The 20,152-nt window shown below is 39.8% G+C and overlaps 1 protein-coding gene across 1 annotated transcript in view; it reads right to left on the bottom strand.

The window, feature by feature from the left end:
- Positions 1-15,138: 15,138 nt before the first annotated feature.
- SLC5A8 (solute carrier family 5 member 8) overlaps positions 15,139-20,152 on the bottom strand; it is a 205,381-nt gene continuing 200,367 nt past the window's right edge. The window contains exons 29-30 of the mRNA XM_082253567.1: positions 19,783-19,871; positions 15,139-15,255 (exon numbers count right to left, since the gene is read on the bottom strand). Coding sequence (XP_082109693.1) covers positions 15,154-15,255; positions 19,783-19,871 — 191 coding nt within the window. The 3' untranslated portion in view covers positions 15,139-15,153. The remainder of the gene's footprint in view (positions 15,256-19,782; positions 19,872-20,152) is intronic.

Raw genomic sequence — 20,152 nt, 5'->3', positions numbered from 1 at the left:
ACCTACATCACTCTGCCTGTGAGGGGCTGACTGCCGCAGTAAATATACTGTGAGCAGTCGGCAAGCGGTTAAAAGCCCGTGATTGGACCAGAACCATTAGCAAAAGCCAATTGAGGGGGCAGGAGAATGCTAGGAATGTGATTGGAGTGACTAGGGGGTCCCTAGTCCAATCATTAGTGAATACGCCCCCCAGTATATAAGATAGCCCCCGCCATATTCCTAGCATTGTTATACTGGACATGGAAGAGAGTGGAAGCAGTTCTGTTAATTTTACTTTAAAAGTGTCATTTAGCATTTATTAGTGTGAGGAAAGGGATATCTAGTGTAGTTAGAGTGCTCCTTTACACTTAAGTTAGCTTCAAAAATTTAGTTTCTGTAGGGAAAGTGTTAAGTGTAAGGGGACCGTAGTGTAGTGTAGGGTTAACTGACAGTGACTGCTATGGAAGGGTGACAAAACCCTTCCATAGCAGGGTGACCGCTATAGAGAAATGATCATTTCTCTGAGTTGCTTCGGGACAGGAATATGGCTTCTCACCAGCAAGCATTTTTCATGCTGCAGGGGTTGCCACTGCCAGTGCTTTTTTGAGGACATGTTTGATGTCAGACATGACATTTGAACATGTGTATAGGGGGTATATATACACACATATGTCTGTATATATACCCCTAGACATATATAGGTGTGATAGTAGCAGAAATATATGCTTGCGCTAATGAAATCACTTACAGTAATATATTTCTGCTACTATCACACCTATATATGGCTAGGTGTCTATATACATATAATTATGTGTGTATATATACCACTATACACAAGTTCAGATGTTTTGCCTGCCTCAAAAGAACCCCAAAAAAATGCCAAAAAAACGCTAGCGTAAAAAAAAAAAAAATGCCTAGGTGTGTTTTTGCTGGCATTTTTTGGGGAGTTTTGGAGGCAGGCAAAACATCTGAACTTGTGTATAGTGGTGTATATACACACATACATATATTTATATACACACCTAGACATATATAGGTGTGATAGTAGCAGAAATATACGCTTGCGCTAATGAAATCATTTACAGCAATATATTTCTGCTACTATCACAGCTATATATGGCTAGGTGTCTATATACATATATTTATATGTGTATATATACCACTATACACAAGTTCAGATGTTTTGCCTGCCTCAAAAGAACCCCAAGAAATGCCAAAAAAACGCTAGCGTCAAAAAAAAAAAATGCCCAGGTGTGTTTTTGCTGGCATTTTTTGTGGGTTTTTGGAGGCAGGCAAAACATCAGAACTTGTGCACAGTACCACTATACACAAGTTCAGATGTTTTTCCTGACTGCAAAGAACCCAAAAAAATGCCTGCTATTAAACCGGCAAGGTGTGAAAACTCCTGTACTGAAAGTGTTCTAATACAAACTATTTTTTTTTATGGTTCTGGACATGCTACAGAGCTGAAACTTCACATGTACACTTTTTAGAACCCCCAGATATGAAATCCAAAGTAAAAAATCAAAAAATCTCTTTTTTTTTTTTTTTTAATTTTTCAATAATTGGCTTTTTTATCAAAAATGACAATTTTTAAGAACTTTTTTTGTGTGATTTTGTGTCTGGGGGGTCTAAAAGGTGTACCTGTGAAGTTTAAGCTCTGTAGCATGTCCAGAACCAGAAAAAAAAGATCATATAGGTGTAAAAGGAGGGTCCCACATCCCTGTTCTACTGAAAAATTATCTTTTTTTGTTTCATGGTTCTGGACATGCTACAGAGCTGAAGCTTCACGTGTACACTTTTTAGACCCCCCAGATACTAAATCCAAAGTCAAAATCAAAAAATCTTTTTTTTTTTTTTTTTTTTCAATAATTGGCTTTTTTATCAAAAATGACAATTTTTAAGAACTTTTTTTGTGTGATTAATAGTTAATGGGGCATGTTCCAGAACCCTAGGGACTTTTTAGGGGCATTTATTGGGTTTTAGGGCTTAAAAATTGTGTTTTTTGATTACCGAAGTTCGGGTCCCATTGATTTCAATGGGGTTCTGAAATCCGGGCCGAACTTTCGGGAAGTTTGGATGTTCTGGCCGAACCGAACTTTTCAAAAGTTCGATCATCCCTACTGTCTATATAAGGTTCCACAGTTAACAGTTCATGTCAGAGCACAAACCAAGCCATGGAGTCCAAGGAATTGTCTGCAGACCTCCGAGACAGGATTATATCGAAGCACAGATCTGGGGAAGGGTACAAACAAAATGTCTGCAGCATTGAAGGTCCCAATGAGCACACTGACCTCCATCATCAGTAAATGGAAGAAGTTTGGAACCACCAGGACTCTTCCTAGAGGTGGTCGCCCGGCCAAACTGAGCAATCGGGGAAGAAGGGCCTTAGCCAGGGAGGTGACAAAGAACCTGATGGTCACTCTGAGACAGCTCCATTGTTTCACTGTGGAGAGAGGAGAACCTTCTAGAAAAACAACTATCTCTGCAGCACTCCGCCAATCAGGTCTGTATAGTAGAGTGACCAGACGGAAGCCACTCCTCAGTAAAAGCCACATGACAGCTCGCCTGGAGTTTGCCAAAAAGCACCTGAAGGATTCTCAGACCATGAGAAACAAAATTCTCTGGTCTGATGAAACATAAATTGAACTCTTTGGCCTGAATGGCAAACGTCATGTTTGGAGGAAACCAGTCACGGCTCATTACCTGGCCAGTACCATCCCTACAGTGAAGCATGGTGGTGGCAGCATCATGCTATGGGGATGTTTTTCAGCGGCAGGAACTAGGAGATATCCTTGATGAAAACCTGCTCCAGAGTGCTCTGAACCTCAGGCTGGGGCGAAGGTTCATCTTCCAACAGGACAAGAACCCTAAGCACACAGCCAAGATAACAGAAGAGTGGCTATAGAACAACTCTGGGATCTTAAAATGGATGTGCACTAACGCTCCCCAAAAAATCAACCCAGCACCTACCTCAATTATATTGAAGACATTGTCACTGCCCTAATTTACCAGCAAGGACCGGCCTCAGGAAGCATTCCCTCTGATAGTGTGAATTGACTTCAGGAGCAACATTTTCCCTATAACATTCCCCCCACAGAATCAGGAAGAAGGTGCCAAAAGAAATGCCATGTGTGTAGCAGAGGAGGAGTTAGAAGAGACACTAGTTATCATTGTCCCCAATGTCCCTCCCAACCTGGCCTATGCATTGGAGATTGCTTCAGAATTTACCATACAGCTGTAAGATTTTAGTTCCCCTTATTTTTAACAGACTGCTATTTCCCATTTTCAAATACCTGTGTGGATCATTTGCCTGCTACCATGTTCCTATGTTCCACGTTAACTGACCCTGGCCTGTTTACAGACAATGCATTTGCCTGCCGTTTTAAAAACCACGTTTCTGACATCCACGCGCACTGACCTCAGCCTGTTTACCGACGGTGCCATTGCCTGCTGTTTTAAAAACCAAGTTTCTGACTTCCACGTGCACTGACCTCAGCCTGTTTACTGATGATGCCTTTGCCTGCTGTTTTAAACCAAGTTTCTGACTTCCAAGTGCACCGACCTCGGCCTGCTAATTGACCATGCTTTTTGGATGCCACCTGGACTGATCTTTTGCCCTTCTACTTTAGTACACAGGGGTCTCACATATATGGGGGGCTTCAGAATAGTGTTCTGAGTAGAGAAAAAATGTTTTGGTTTTCTGTGTTACCAGAACAGGGTCTGGAGTCCAGAGGCTTCAAAGAAATTTGGGTGGGAGAAGCCTCTACCCTTGTCCCCATTGTTTCCTGACAGAGGCCTTAAGCTTGATGGTCCTTCCTGCTGCCTGGATCAATATTTTGGCTGTGCTGACCATATTGCTGCATGTAATGACCCAGGACTTTATAGACCACATCTCTGCCTGCTACCTGGACCAATGCTTTGGCTGTGCTGACAGTATCCCTGCCTGCTGCCTGTGATGTATATGGACAGTATTTCTGCCTGCTGCCTGTTTGATTACTTTTGCTGTCACTGACCACATCCCTGCCTTCTACCTGGATGCTCTCTTCTGTGGACCACTACTAAAACCACAGGTAATCTTTTTTTACCCTTTGCTCAGCAGAATATATTTTGGGGTGTAATTGGTATGTACATGCTATGTGTTAGAAATATGAAGGGCCTACATTGGGGTGTTTGCTTTTGAAAATGGGGTCATTTTATGGGCGTTCCTTTTGTACTGCTGCTCCAGGGCCTTCAAAAGTGCGATAGGTCATCATGAAATTATATGTAAAATGCATGCTCCTAGAACGTCTGAAGGTGTCTACTTGGATGTTGGGTTTCTGTTTATGGCCAGGCTGTGTGAAAGTCTCACACATGTGGTATCGTCATACTCAGGAGCAGTAGCAGAATGTATTTTGGGGTGTCATTTTTGGTATGTACATGCTGTGTCTTAGAAATATCTTCTAAATGGACAACTTTGTGTGAAAAAAATATGTTTTCATTTTCTTTCCACATTTTCATATAACTTGTGGAAAAAAATTACACGTTCAAAAGACTCATAATGTCTCATAAAATATACATTTGGGTGTTTGCTTTCCAAAATGGGGTAATTTTGTGGGCAATTCCATTGTCTTGGTGCTCCAGGGCCTTCAAGAGTGTGATAGGTAGTCAGAAAATTATGTGTGTGTTATTTATGCTCCTAGAACGCCTGAAGGTGCTACTTGGATTTTGAGTCTCTTTATGTGGCCATGCTGTGTAAAAGTCTCACACATGTGGTATCGCCATACTCAGGAGGAGTAGCAGAATGTATTTTGGGGTGTCATTTTTGCTATGTACATGCTATGTGTTAGGAATATCCTATAAATTGACAACTTTGTGTAAAAAAAATAGGTTTTCATTTTTTTCCCACATTTTCCACAAACTTGTTGAAAAAAACGACATGTTCAAATGACTCATAATGCCTCATAGAATATACATTGGGGTGTTTTCTTTCCAAAATGAGGTAATTTTGTGGGCGTTCCCATTGTCCTGGCCAGCCAGGGCCTTCATAAGTGTGATAGGTAGTCAGAACGTTATATGTGTATTTATGCTCCTAGAACGCCTGAAGGTGCTACTTGGATGTTAAGTCTCTTTTTGTGGCCAAGCTGTGTAAAAGTCTCACACATATGGTATCACCATACTCTTCCTGAATGTATTTTGGGGTGTCATTTTTGCTGTGTACATGCTATGTGTTGAAAATAGCTTTTAAATTGACAACTTTGTGGGGAAAAAAAAGAAAATAACATTTTATTTTTCATTTTCCCAAGAATTGTGGGAAAAATTACAACTTCAAAAACTCACCATGCCTCTTACTAAATACCTTGGACTGTCTACTTTCCAAAAAGGGGTCATTTGGGGGGTATTTGTACTTTCCTGACATTTCAGGGCCTCAAGAAAGGAGATAGGCAGTCAGTACATCAGGTGTGATCAATTTTCAGTAATTAGTACCATAGCTTCTAGACTCAGTAAGGCTTCTTTCACACGGTCCGCCTCCGCAGGCGGATCCGTGTTGCTCAGCGGGGATCGATCCGCGATCCCCGCTGAGCCGGGCGGATGACAGCTCCGTCTCTGCTTGCAGTGCGGAGAGGGAGGTGTCTCAGCACCCGCTGCCCTCTATGGGGGATCGGAGGAGAGCGGACCGCTTGTCTGCTCTCATCAGATCCGCTCCGCTCCGATTACTGAACGGATGGAAAAATAGGGTTTCCATCCGTCCAGATTTCAGCACAGGATCGGATGCGGATGGCAGCGGGTGTCAGCGGAGGTGACCTCCGCTGACACCCGCTGCCCCATAGAGCTGCATGGAGGATCCGATCAGATCCGCCTAAAAAACTGACAGGCGGATCTGATCGGACCGCCCGTGTGAAAGAGCCCTATGGGCTCTTTCACACGGGCGTTCCGTATGTCCGTTTTTCATCCCATCCGTTTGCGGATGAAAAACGGACATAATATATCTCTATGTAAATACGGATGTCAGAGGATGATCATCCTCTGACATCCGTTTTTTGTCAGTTCAGTTCAGTTCAGTTCAGTTTTTTTGAACGGAGGAGAACCCTATTTTTTCTTCCTTTCAAAAAACGGAACTGAAGCAAAAACGGATGTCAGTGGTGTCATCCGCAGACATCCGTTTTTACATAGACATGCATTATGTCAGTTTTTCATCCGCAAACGGATGGGATGAAAAACGGACATACGGACCGGATGACACAAGTGTCATCCGTGTCCGTTACAAAAAAAAAAAAAGGACCTGATCGGGCAAAAAAAAAGGAACGCCCGTGTGAAAGAGCCCTAACTTTCATGCAGACTAAATAATATACACTAATTTGGGTTAATTTTACCAGAGATATGTAGCAGTATAAATTGTGGCCCAAATGTATGAAGAAAAATGAATATTTTGCAAAATTTTATAATAGAAACTAAAAAAAGTGTTTTTTCTTTTTCAAAATATTTGCTTTTTTTTGCTTATAACACACAAAAAAAAAACCCAGTTGTGATCAAATACCACCATTAGAAAGCTCTATTTGTGTGAAAAAAAATTATAACAATTTTTTTTGGCTACAGTGAAACATGACTGAGCAAGTGTCATTCAAAGTGTGAGAGCGCGGAAAGCTGACAATTGGTCTGGGAAGGAAGGGGGTGTAACTGTCCTGTATTGAAGTAGTTAACCAAATTTCCTTCACATTGTCATTATGGGGTATTGTTTTGTAGAATCTTGAGGCAAATAATGAATTTACTCAATTTTGGAATAGAGCTGTAACATAACAAAATGTGGAAAAAGTGAAGCGCTGTGAATACTTTCCGGATGCACTGTAACGTACATAGAAGCACAGGAAGTGTGGCAAACCAGAGTATGTAAGGAACAGTGCAGTGTAAAGGTGTAGGTTAGTCTAAGGTATGTAACATGCAGCACACTCTAGATTATGTAACATACAGCAAACTGTATGAATATACGACGCAGAGTTATGGATTGTGGCAGAGCATAGCATATTTTTGTTTGGTTGGAGTTAGAATTCACAAAAAATAACTGGAGAGTGAGTTTATATTGGTACCCTTTTCATGTACAGTGCTTTTACTTTTTGAGAATTATTTATTTAATATTGTTTATTTTCCAATAACCTGTTGAAAAAGTAATTAACTATACTTCTGTTTACCATCATGGTGTGAAGATATGAATCTTTGGGACTACTGTAATAGTGTTAAGTCTCCATTCACACTTGTGGGACTTGTCATGCAACTTTGGACATCAAAGTTGTATGACAAGTCGTTTCCTATGTTTTCCAATGATAACCATTCATGAATGGTTATCAGTGGTTGCTGTAAACAAAGAAAACATCAAATCTCCCTGCCTGATTTAAGTATTAGGCTGGCTCTTGTAAGGAATTATGCTAATATCAAAATGCTTTGATGAGTGCATGTCTGTTTGGAGAAGTGGGTGTTTCCAGGCAGGCTACATTCACATGCAATAAAACAAGTTAAGAAAATACATAGTTCTAGCATTTAAAGTTCCTTATTCATTGTGCTCCTTTACAACTCACTCCATTTGGGTATTGTGTGAGGCACAACATTGTGATAGCAGCTCTCAGGAACAGTATTAGTATTACAGGTTGGGATAGCTATAGGTTGGGAGGTCTATTCAACAACATTATTCTAGAAAATCTATACTAGTGTATACTTCAGGTGTTAAAAATATTGGAAAAGGCGCTTTTCTAAGGTTAATATACTGCATTTGTCTGCAGAATGCCCTAAGTAACACCCACTTATGAGCTGAGCCTTCATGATTGAAAAAACGAAAATACAATAAATGAAAGGGGTGAGCCAGGGACAGTCTGGGGAGAAGAAGGATCGATAATTCTGGATGTCCTTCAGCCAGAAAATGTGGTGGGCTCTAACTGATTTGCTGCAGCTTCTAATTGACTTTGAGCAAATCACACAGTGTTCAGTAAAATCAAACTAAGCTATTTCAGTATAGAAGAGGAACCCATACTACTATGCAAGACTGAAGGTAAAGCTGGGGTTCAGTGTCAATGGTTTTTATAATTATAATTTAAGTAACATTAAACCCAGACAAAGCCAAGCAGCGCAAAACAACCACTAAAGATAAATGAAAGCAGCTGAACACTCAGGACCAAAGTATCAAATCCCAAAACAGTCAAATAATAAATAACAGTGCAGCGCTAACAAGTAGTTCCCGATAACTATAAAGGGAACAATACATAAAGAGTCCCAAACTGTGACGAAAGGTGCTCCTAAATGACACTCATTGGTGATCAGGTGTAATTTTCTGATGGAGGATTTCTTGCACCTTATCACTGAGTGTCATTTAGGAGCACCTTTCATCAAAGTTTGTGACTCTTTATGTATTGTTCCCTTTATAGTTATCAGAAACTACTTATTAGCGCTGCACTGTTGTTTATTATTTAAGTAACATTAAACAATATTTTTTCTTTTAAAAACATGTTACACTTCCCTGCTCTGTGCAATAGTATTGCACAGAGCAACCCCGATCCTCCTCAGGTTCCCCACAGATGCTCTGGGTTTCTCCTCTTCGGCAAGTGCCCCCATAGGAAGTTGCTTCCTATGGGGGCGCTCGTGCAGGCCTGCTCTAGAGCCGCCTTGTCTGCATCCATTGACACAGACAGGGTGGCTCGGCCCCACCCCCTCATCACAGAATTTGATTTCCATTGGCTCCTGCTGTGCAGTGAGGAGGGACAGAGGTGGAAGACCTGCTGCTCTCATACACGGCGCTGGATCTGGATCGGGCTCGGGTATATATAAGGGGGGTGAGGGGGGACACGTGCAGCACATAGGTTATTTTACCTGAAAGCATAGAATGCATTAAGGTAAAAAAAAACCTAAGGCTTTACAAACACTTTAAGGACATGTTTTAGACATATATGTATACATACACAGTAACATCTCCCTTGGCTGCGCAAAGCTACAAATCTTAGCATTCCCCAAACTGCTGTCTACCAGTTCTAGGATGTATACTCCCTGCACTGATGGAAAATTAAACTAAAACCTTTCATCATTAAACAGCAGCAACACACAAATACTGTCATTTTTCCAGCTAAACATATTTTTTTACCCAAAAATGCTTCCCTTCTTGGTAATTCAGCTGTATACATAGTAAAACTTTTTTTTCCATTATGTATTTATGATGCTACACAAACTTGCACACTTTTGCTAGTTAGTAGTTACCCTAAATGAACCCTTCCAGATAAAATTCATAAAGATAACATTTTGCAGCTTGTTTCAAGCCCAACTTTAGGGAAAGAGAGCTATTTATAATACTACATTAAAAAAAAAAAAAACTGTAAAAAACATAAAGTTGAATTTGTTTAACATAGTGCGTAAATTGTTTGAACTGTTCACATTTGAATAACAAAATTCCACTTTGCTTTTGTAATGTTGTTTGGGTATACTTCCTCATTTTATATCAACACCAGTACATCTAGATCTTCCTGAATATCTTTAATTATTAACAAATTGTTATCACATGTCAATGTATTCCTTTTGGGCAAACCAGTAAGACATCCTAAAAAATAAGTTTTCCCTTAAAAGCCATATATATATATATATATATATATATATACTTACATAGTAGTTGAGGTTGAATAAAGACAATAGTCCATCCAGTTCAACCTGTGTAGGAGTGTGTGGACGTAATCATTTCCCATACCCCTGAATGTTTTGATCTTTGAGATGTACGTCCAAGAATCTTTTAAAAGTAGCCATACTCCCCACAGTTACTACCATTTGTGGAAGCAAGTTCCACAATCGTATTGCCCTTACTGTAAAAAACCCCTTTGCGTAGCCTGAGGTTAAATCGCTTCTCCTCTAATCCCATTGTATGGCCTCGTGTCCTCTTGCACTCCTTGCGATTGAATAGTTTTTGTTCTATGCTGAGATCACTGTTGAGGTATTTGTAAATCGCTATCATGTCCCCTCTCAGGCGTCTCTTCTCTAGGGAGAATAAATTGAGCGCTTGTAAACGCTCCTCATAATTTTGGTCCTTCAATCCCCTAGATAGCTTAGTTGCCCTTCTTTGGACTCTTTCCAGTTCCAGCACATCTTTTCTGAGGATTGGAAACCAGAACTGGACAGAATACTCCAGGTGTGGCCGGAAGTTTTATAAAGTGGTAGGATTATAGAGTTATCTCTGGAATACATCCCCTTCCTTATGCATGCCAATATTCTGCCGGCTTTGGCAGCTGCAGCTTGACATTACATGCTATTGCTTAGTCTATCTTCTACTAAGACTCCCAGATCTTTTTCCATTCATGATTCCCCCAGAGGTTCCCCCCCTAACGCGTATTTTGCGTTTATGTTTTTAGTCCCCAAGTGCAATACTTTACACTTCTCCACATTACACATCATTTGCCATGTAGTTGCCCACTCTGTTATTTTGTTCAGGTCATTCTGTAAGATTTCTGCGTCATGATGTGAAGTTATTGCCCTGCTTAATTTTGTGTCATCTGCAAAAACTGAGATTGAGCTAACAATCCCGTCCTCAGTGCTATTTATGAATAAATTGAACAAAACTTGTCCCAGGACTGAGCCTTGGGGGACCCCACTTATCAGAGGTGACCGCACTCCGATGTAGATCAAATTGGAGTATGTTTATTCCACATCAAACAATAGGCAAAACTTAAAACATCATACTGTGAGTGCAGGACAGAAGAGGTAGACGCGTTTCACGACTAGAGATGTCGCTTACTCATTACCAAGACTTGGTAATGAGTAAGCGACATCTCTAGTAGTGAAACGCGTCTACCTCTTCTGTCCTGCACTCACAGTGTGATGTTTTAAGTTTTGCCTATTGTTTGATGTTGAATAAACATACTCCAATTTGATCTACATCGGAGTGCGGTCATCTCTTTTTGTCTCATACGGCTTTGGATTACGGATCTGACCGGCACCCGATACCTATCCCACCTGGAGCGGTCTCCCCAATCTGGACCCCACTTATCACTCCAGACCAGTCTGAGTAAGCGTTATTTATTACCACCATTTGGACACACCCCTTTAGCCACTTGCCGACCGCCCGCCGCAGTTGTATGACGGCAGTCTGGCGCTCCCAGGCAAAGTGCCGTACATGTACGGCGGTAGCCTGGGAGGAGCTGGGGGGCGATCACACGCCGCCGGAGGCGCGCTCCCGCTCGTCGGCTGGGGAGTCAGTGCGTGTGACCGGCGGCTCCAAGGGCCGTTGGCCACTTGTGGTCTCCCTCTACAGTGAGAGAAGGACAGACGGCTGATGTAAACACAGCCATCTGTCATTCTCACTAAAGTAATCACAGAGGCTATGCGATCCTGCTATGTAGGATCGCATGTCTCTGTGATTACATCACAAGCCATGCCCCTCCACAATTAGAATCACGCCCCTAGGGACACACTTAACCCCTTGATCACCAGTAAAGTTAACCCCTTCCCTGCCAGTGTCATTTTTACAGTAGCAGTGCATATGTATAGCACTTATTACTGTAGTAATGTCACTGGTACTCCCAAAAGTGTCAAAAATGTCAGTCAGGGGTCCAATCTGTCCGCCGCAATTTTGCAGTCCCGCAAAAGAAATCGCAGATCGCCACCATTACTAGTTAAAAAAAACAATAAAAATGACATAAAACTTTCCCGTAGTTAGTAAACGCAATAACTTTTGCACAAACCAATCAAAATACGCGTATTGCTATTTTTTTTTACCAAAAATATGTAGCAGAAAACAAATTGGCCTAAAATGTTAAAAAAATTTGATTTTTATATTTTTTTTGAGAATTTCATATAAAAAATGTGAAAAATATTGTTATTTTTTCAAAATTGTCGCTCTTTTTTTGTTTACAGCGCAAAAAATAAAAATCGCACAGGTGATCAAATACCACCAAAAGAAAGTTATGTTTGTGGGAAAAAAGGACATCAATTTCATCTGGGTACACCGTTGCATGACCGCGCAATTGTCCGTTAAATTCACGCAGTGCCGAATCGCAAAATAGGCCCTGGTTTTTGAGCAGCCAAATCTTCCGGGGCTAAAGTGGTTAACCCGTTTTCCATCCAAGAGCAAACCTTGTGGTCGATGCCTGCAGACCTTATTTTGTAAATTCATTGTTTGTGGGGGACTGTATCGAATGCCTTAGTAAAATCTAGATACACCACATCCACAGGTCTTCCCCTATCTAGTTCACAGCTCACCTCCTCGTAGAATGTTAACAGATTGTTCTGACAAGAACGTCCTTTTGAAAACCCGTGCTGATTACTGCTGATGATACTGTTGACCTTAGCAAATTCTTGGATATAGTCCCTTATCATCCCTTCCAGTAATATACATACTATTGACGGCAGACTGACCGGCCTATAATTGCCCGGGATATGCCTCTGCCCTTTTTGAATATTGGTGTATATATATATATATATATATATATATATACCAATAATATATATATTATTTACTATACTGTATAAACGTGGATGATACGAATATCATATCATAGAAGTCTTTGTAATTTCTTTCAACCCCTCCCATTCCTTCTTTTGAATTTTAGGGAACATCTTTGGTTTTGCTTTCTCCTTGGCCACCTCCCCATCCACTTTTTGAAGAGTCTTGGTCCCTGATCTTCTGCTACTTCTTTTAATGACTTTCTTGACATGACTCTCAGCCCTTTTAGTGCCCAATGGTGCCCAACTTGCGGCCTTTTGGTATATAATGTGAGGCCCTTAGATCTCAGCAGTTTGTAGTGAGAACATTGATTAGGGTAATAGCAATGATCTCTACGAGCCTCATGTAACATGTACCCAGTTTTGTCTTCTGCAACATATCCCCAGCCGAAAATGTATCCTGTCCACGCTCTCTGACCCTCATTTCCTCTATCACATCTGCAGTTTCTGACAGTCCTCTCAAGCATTACATATATTGATCATTATGTGTGGCCCTTTGGTGATGTCAGGGACTGCATTTTTGGCCCGCTTTTGCACATGAGTTGACAACCACTGATCTAAGACAAGGCCTTCTTATATGTGTTACTATAGTTGGGAGTTTATAGTTGTTATATATCTCTTTAACCACTTAACCCCCGGAGGATTTGGCTGCTCAAAGACCAGGGCCTATTTTGCGATTCAGCACTGCGTGACTTTAACGGACAATTGCGACACTGTACCCAAATGAAATTGACGTCCTTTTTTTCCCACAAACAGAGCTTTCTTTTGGTGGTATTTGATCAACTGTGCGATTTTTACTTTTTGCACTATGAACAAAAAAAAGAGCGACAATTTTGAAAAAATAACAATATTTTTCACATTTTTTTTATATGAAATTCCCCAAAAAAACGTAAAAATCAAAATTTTTAACATTTTAGGCCAATTTGTATTCTGCTACATATTTTTGGTAAAAAAATCGCAATAAGCGTATTTTGATTGGTTTGCGCAAAAGTTACTGCGTTTACTAACTACGGGAAAGATTTATGTAATTTTTATTGTTTTTTTTTTTTTAACTAGTAATGGCGGCGATCTGCGATTTTTTTTGCGGGACTGCGACATTGCGGCGGACAGATCGGACCCCTGACTGACATTTTTGACACTTTTGGGGGTACCAGTGACATTACTACTGTAATCAGTGCTATACATATGCACTGTTACTGTAAAAAATTACACTGGCAGGGAAGGGGTTAACTTTATTGGTAAACAGTGGGTTAAATGTATCCCTAGGGGCATGATTCTAACTGTGGAGGGCGTGGCTTGTGATGTAACCACAGAGATGTACGATCCTACATAGCAGGATCGTATGATCTCTGCAGTTACACCAGGGAGAATGACAGACGGCTTTGTTTACATCAGCCGCCTGCCTTTCTCTCTCTCCAGCAGGAGATTGCGAGTGGCCGGCAGACATCAGAGCTGCCGTTCACTCGCGCAGGGATGCCTGTGAATGAGCAGGGGCGGGAGCGCGCCTCCGGAGGCGCGCGCTTGTCCCCCGCTTGATTAGGATTGAGATGAATACATTGTAAAATCTCAGTGAATGTCAGTTGGTCTAAATCAGTTATCAATATATTTGGACACAACATGTATACTTGGTGTTATGTTCCTGTTCATATTTTTTTTTAACCTAAAAGTTGACAGACAACCTTTATTACCAATAATATGTAAAGTACTTTACAATGTTCCTGAATCCTGACATATATTTCTGCTGCCTGGATTTTTTTTCATCTGGCCTTCAGATATGAAAGGCAGAGGGATTTAACACCTGTTTAGATTTGTCATCCATGTGATGAAATGAAAAGTATACCGTTTGCAATAAACTTTGCATAAAATAGTTAATTTGCATTTAATTTTATTGGTCCAAAGAATGTCAGGTAAAATGGTCGGCCCTCACGTATGTTTACTTCATCAAATCTGGCCCTCATTGAAAAAAGTTTGAACACCCCTGCCCTAAAGGACCTTTTACGCTGCAGCATTGTTGAAACATACTAGAGATGCTTCCATCTGAAACATTCAGGTTCTGCCATGACTTGTGAAAAGAGGACTTGGGTCTTGGAGGGCGGGGGGGGGGGGGGGCATATCTATAATACATGGGCTATTACTGGGCACTCCATGTAAAATGTATACAACAGCAATGTGGTTGATATTTCTTGCAGTATGAATGTGTACAAATCATATTGTTTTCTATAGAGTTAAGTATAGCTGGAGACAAATCCTGGAGAGAGCACCTGGCTGTTTTACCTACTGCTACTTGACACTTGCCAATAACTCCAAGAGGAAGAAAACACTTCTACATCCAGATTCTCCATCCAGATTCTGTTCAGCAGGGCCTTTCATTCCACAGAAGCAGATTCAACTACATCCCAATTCTAGTTTCCATAACTGCCTTCTGCATATTTAAATATGGAGCCTCTGTACACACTGATAACTCATTTTCTCTTCTATGTCTGACCCTCTTGGTCACAGGGACATTTTGAACGGGCAAGTCAATTTTTTTTTTTTTTACATAAAAAATGTTACCTATAATTTCAGGAAAGATGTGGTTTTTATATACTCACTCTACCTACCTCAGCTGATGACATGCTGAAGAATTGATAGCTTTGATAATTGTCAAATAAAACGGCAATCTAATAAATATTACAGTGAAATGAAGACACAATTGTAACAACAGTCGTTAAAATTAATTTAATTTATTTTTTGTATTCATTTCAATTGTGATAGGCTTAAATTATCTGATGTGTAGGCTGGATTGTCATGTCCTTGTCCATTGTGTGATTTCCATTCTAAAATGTCAGCGTTATCCTGCTTTAAAAAAAAAAAAAAAAATGGAACCATTAGATATGAAAGGAATAGGTTTCCTTTTTTAAAATTTTCAGCAGTCAATTTCATTATACCTCTCCCACCCTGCTCCATAGCTAAAACACAAATGGCTACTAAACTGTTATAAGCTATACTGACTCCTGCCATTATTGATTCTCCCTTTTAGTCAAATTTTTTTGAATGTGTGTGGCACAAATTTTAATGCATATAAGATCCAACGTAAACCAGGAGGATTAAGAGGTTAAATTGCACTCACAGGACTTTTTAATAATTGCGAAAAGATATCCCATTATAGAAAAATTCAGCAGTAACACATTGCAACCACCCCAACAAAAAGTAACAGATCTGTAATTAAAAAAAAAAACGATTTGATAAACACAGATTGTTGCCTTAGGACCATTTATACATGTGTAGGAAAGTTTTAGGCTTCTCAAGGACCAGAGGGCAGTTAGACCATCCCTATATATTAAAAAAGAATAGCGCAACCATGCAAAAGAAATGACTATTAAATATGGAGACAATCCATAAATAAAAATGGGGATTTAGTCCCACCATATGGCCATATCGTGCTCAAGCCCACCACTGCGTCAAAGTACCCCATTATCAGTGGGTCCTACACTATCCATAAAAAAGGGGTGAATCCAGCCTTTCCAACCCTTGGAGACAACACTCCTTGCTGGGATGGATGTGCTAATGCACTACAAAGGACTCCTCCTATATCTACTTGATGGTGCTTTGACGCAGTGGTGGGCTTGAGCACGATATGGCCATATGGTGGGACTAAATCCCCATTTTTATTTATGGATTGTCTCCATATTTAATAGTCATTTCTTTTGCATGGTTGCACTATTCTTTTTTAATATACATGTTGCTTGGTCTATAGCTGCACCGGCTTTAGATATACATGTTCAGGGTTTGCTCCCCCAATTTTTTGCTTGTTTATTATGTATTCGGTCAGACCATCCCTATATGCATGACAACCATTATCCATGGTAGCACTAACATCATTGCTTTTAAAGTCTTACCATCTTTGTTATACATTTGGTTATATTTGATTAATGGCCAGCTTCTTTTTGTAAATAAATTAGATCTTTTTTTTTTTTTTTTTTTTTTTTTTAGCACAGTTATCATTTGTTATTAACTTTTTTGAAAATAGCTGCATCAGCATTGGCTAGATTTCTATTCTAGACAAAAGGTTGTAGGCACTTATTATATTTAATTCTAAATATTTTATCAAGAGAATAGGTGAGGTAATAGAAAGATCCAAAACAAACCCTGAAGAGTTGGCCATAATTTTGTTTGACCTTTTATGGAAACATTTTTGTTATCTGTGGTTCTTGACACGCTTTGGAATTGCATTCATTCACTTTCTTTCTTCAGTCTCAGACCAAAGTGGCCTTGGAACCCTTCTGACTTAAAGGAGCTACCAACCAAGTTTAGGCACTGCACCAAAATTCCATCCCCACATCATGAGGGGGTATGTAATAATATGTGGCATTTCAACACCATCTATTTATACAATTTGTATTGCTGTCTATGTCCCACTGAGACAGAAAGGGATGGCAAATCCAACCTTTTAGAGATGTTTAGAAAGGAAATTTCCCCTTATTTTGTTAAGATTTTTTCTCACTTAAGATTTCTTCTCACTTTCACATGGGGCAAATCTATTTGACGGACTCTGTTTGCTCAGTGGGGATCACTTCACTGATCCCCGCTGAGCAGGCAGATGACTGGTCCATCTCCACTCACTGTGCAGAGACAGACCTGTCAGAGTCCCGCTCTCCTCTATAGGGAGATTGGATGAAAACAGACCGCCTGTTCGTTTTCATCCGATCCCATCTGATCTGCCAGACGATGGAAAATAGGACCACCATCTGTCTGGATTTGGCAGGCAGGATCGGATTGGATAGCGGCGTGTGTTAGTGGACATGTGTCCGCTGACATCTGTCACTCTATACGGGTGAATGGGTGGTTCAATCAGGTCCGCCTGAAAAACTGACAGATGGACCTGATCACAGCCTGTGTGAAAGGAGCCTTATTGTTGCCTCTCCAGGACAGGAAATGAAGGGAAGTCTTCCCAATAGGCCAGAGTCTACAAAAAATAATCTGACGTGTTTTTTCCCTTCCTTACTCAAAAAAAAAAATAAAAAAAACTTTGACTATACATATACCTTAAGACTGTTATATAATTACATCACTAAAGAGGTTTGCTATGACAGATTACCAGTACTAATTTACAAGTAAGGATGGTGCCTGTCCTCATATGCACAGTCACATAGAAAATATTACTGCAAAAAGGCTTGAAATGGCTTGAAATGTGATATCAAGGATATCTATATGTGCAAATTGAATGTCATTTTCCTTTTTGCTGTTCTGCAGAAATTAATCATTTGGGCCCCTATGTGTGTAAGCCTAACACAGCAAACAGGCAAATGGATTATGCATTACAGGTGCATTAGATGTGACACTGTATACCACATTATCCTTTCACTTTGTGAATAACCTCTAACATATCTGTAAATTTTATTATTAGCAATTTATATGAAACATAATCGCCCTGCATTGTAAGAGGTGCTGTCATCTGTGTTAGTGATGTATGGCAGAAGTATTCATAAAATAGGATAGAATGCTTTAGTTTCTGGACAATACACTGTAATTTTTAAATCAAGATATAAACAGGTTTTTGACAGGGTAGTAATTGTTAAAAATGTAATATCTTTAAGGCTGAATTCATACCACTTCCAGTGGATTTATTGATGCATGTTAAACACACATCAATAGCTGTGTTGATATGTTTTGTTTAATGCACTGCGCTGCTTTAATATACCATTTTTTTCACAGCAGGAGCCAAAATATTTTATTTTTCTTTCCTTAAAACACACTGTAGCTGTGATGCATTGCAGTTAATGTGTTGCAAAGTGTTTAAATGCAGCGTGTTCCATTTTCATCCATTGCCCACTAATACGACTCATTGATGTGAAGCAGGTCTATTAGTAACAATGGATTTCAGATTTTCATTGCATTGGGCTTGCGTTGAGCAACATAGCCCAACACACAGGGGTTTATTTACTAAAACTGGAGAGTGTAAAAATCTGGTGTAACTCTGCATAGAAATGAATCAGCTTCCAGGTTTTTTTTGTCAAAGCTTAATTGAACAAGCTGAAGTTAGAAACTGATTGGCTACCATGCACCGTTGCACCAGATTTTGCACTCTCCAGTTTTAGTAAATCAACCTTATAGTGTAAACGGGCCCTAAAGTTCTAGAAGATGGAAAATTAAATCATTATGCTTCAGGTGGTAATGTCCTAGTGCTTGAGATTTGCACACCTGCCCAGAAAATTCAAGAAAGTCAGATTTTTCTGTTGGATTTTTACCATTTTATATTGTGAAGGAGGTGAAAAACTGAACAAGAAGAAGAGAAAGACTGCAAGGTGGGAGAAACTAAGTCAGGAATTCTAAAAGGAAAATCTTACTTCTGGAAATATAGAGGGTGACTTAGCTTTGACTCCATTAGCCGAATTACCACATTTAACCTTTGAGGGGTTTTCAAACTGTGCAAAAAGTGCTTGCAGATTAGTGTAAACACAAGCAATTTCAATTGTAGGAATTAAAATGCATATTTAAGTCTGAAATTGAGACAGCTGAGTTTCTCCTACTGCAAGCATGCTGAATTCAGCTGCAAATATGGTTCAAACCATTGCGGCTTTGAAATTGCGTTCCTTCAGCGCGATTTCAGAGCCACCCATTCAGTGCAATTTGGATCTCGGATTTAATTGTGGCTTGCGACTTCATTTAATAAGAATCAATGCAAGTCGAAATGAAATCACAAAAAAGTAGTGCAGGAACCTTTTTCAAAGTTGATGTGGCTGGAGTCACAACGATTTGATTGGTTCCATTGCCAGCAATGGGTGCAACTTGTCATGTGACTTTGAACTGTCAAATTGCATGACAAATCGCTCTGGTGTGAACCAGGGCTAGAGATGGAATGGAGCTTTCTCTGGAAGTTTAGGAATAGAAGGGGCTGGGTTTTTATTACGCTTTGTCTGTTTGCCAACTGCTAGAAAAATATGATAATAATAATTTTCAGTAAACAGAATGTTAAAATTAAATTTTATTTAATTCTTTCTTAGCATTTTTTTCCAACATTCTCTTAAAGTAAAGTTTTTCTTTTGTTTTATATTATTTTGAAGGTAATGCAGGATACCCTTGCTTACTTTGCTTCCTGACACTTGTCTTGTTTAGCTGCATGAAAGGCTAGCAATCACCATCCAGAAACACTCGCCTCTGGGCCTGTTTACTTTGCGCTGTTTCTGGCACTGCACATGTAACCCAACTTGCATAAGGAAATGTTTGCACACAACTTCACATCATATTGATGGATGGGACAACATTTTTGAATCAAGAGTAAATGCTGCCAAAAACCTTTAACATTGCTAAAATCTAAAGACATATATCCATATTAATGTTGCACTTTGTGGGTTTGACACTCACAAAATTGCATTCTGTGCTTACCTTGTCAGAATTCAGACAGCAGAGAAAGTCAAAACTACAATCCTGTCTTCCAAATAGGCAGTCACGATTTATGTTTTGCTTCAATCCTCCTGTAAGATTATTATTAACATATGTCAGCAACATAAAAAACTGAATTAGAATCACAAGGCATTATAGAAATAAAGCTATGAACAAGTGTAGGCTAAATATAAACCAGGTATAAAAAAAACCACACACACGTATATTTGCAATCATTAGCCATTATACCACCTAAACACATGCAAATTTTCTAGCAATTTCCACAGTTTTTAACCATAAGGGTTGGCGCAACTTACCACCATCCCTATAATATTGATATAAAGTATTTGTGTTAGGTTGCCTTAATCAGTTT

Source organism: Pelophylax lessonae, assembly GCF_965119305.1.
Source record: "Pelophylax lessonae genome assembly, chromosome: 4".
Taxonomy (NCBI): domain Eukaryota; kingdom Metazoa; phylum Chordata; class Amphibia; order Anura; family Ranidae; genus Pelophylax; species Pelophylax lessonae.
This window is presented reverse-complemented; position numbering and strand designations above follow the sequence as displayed.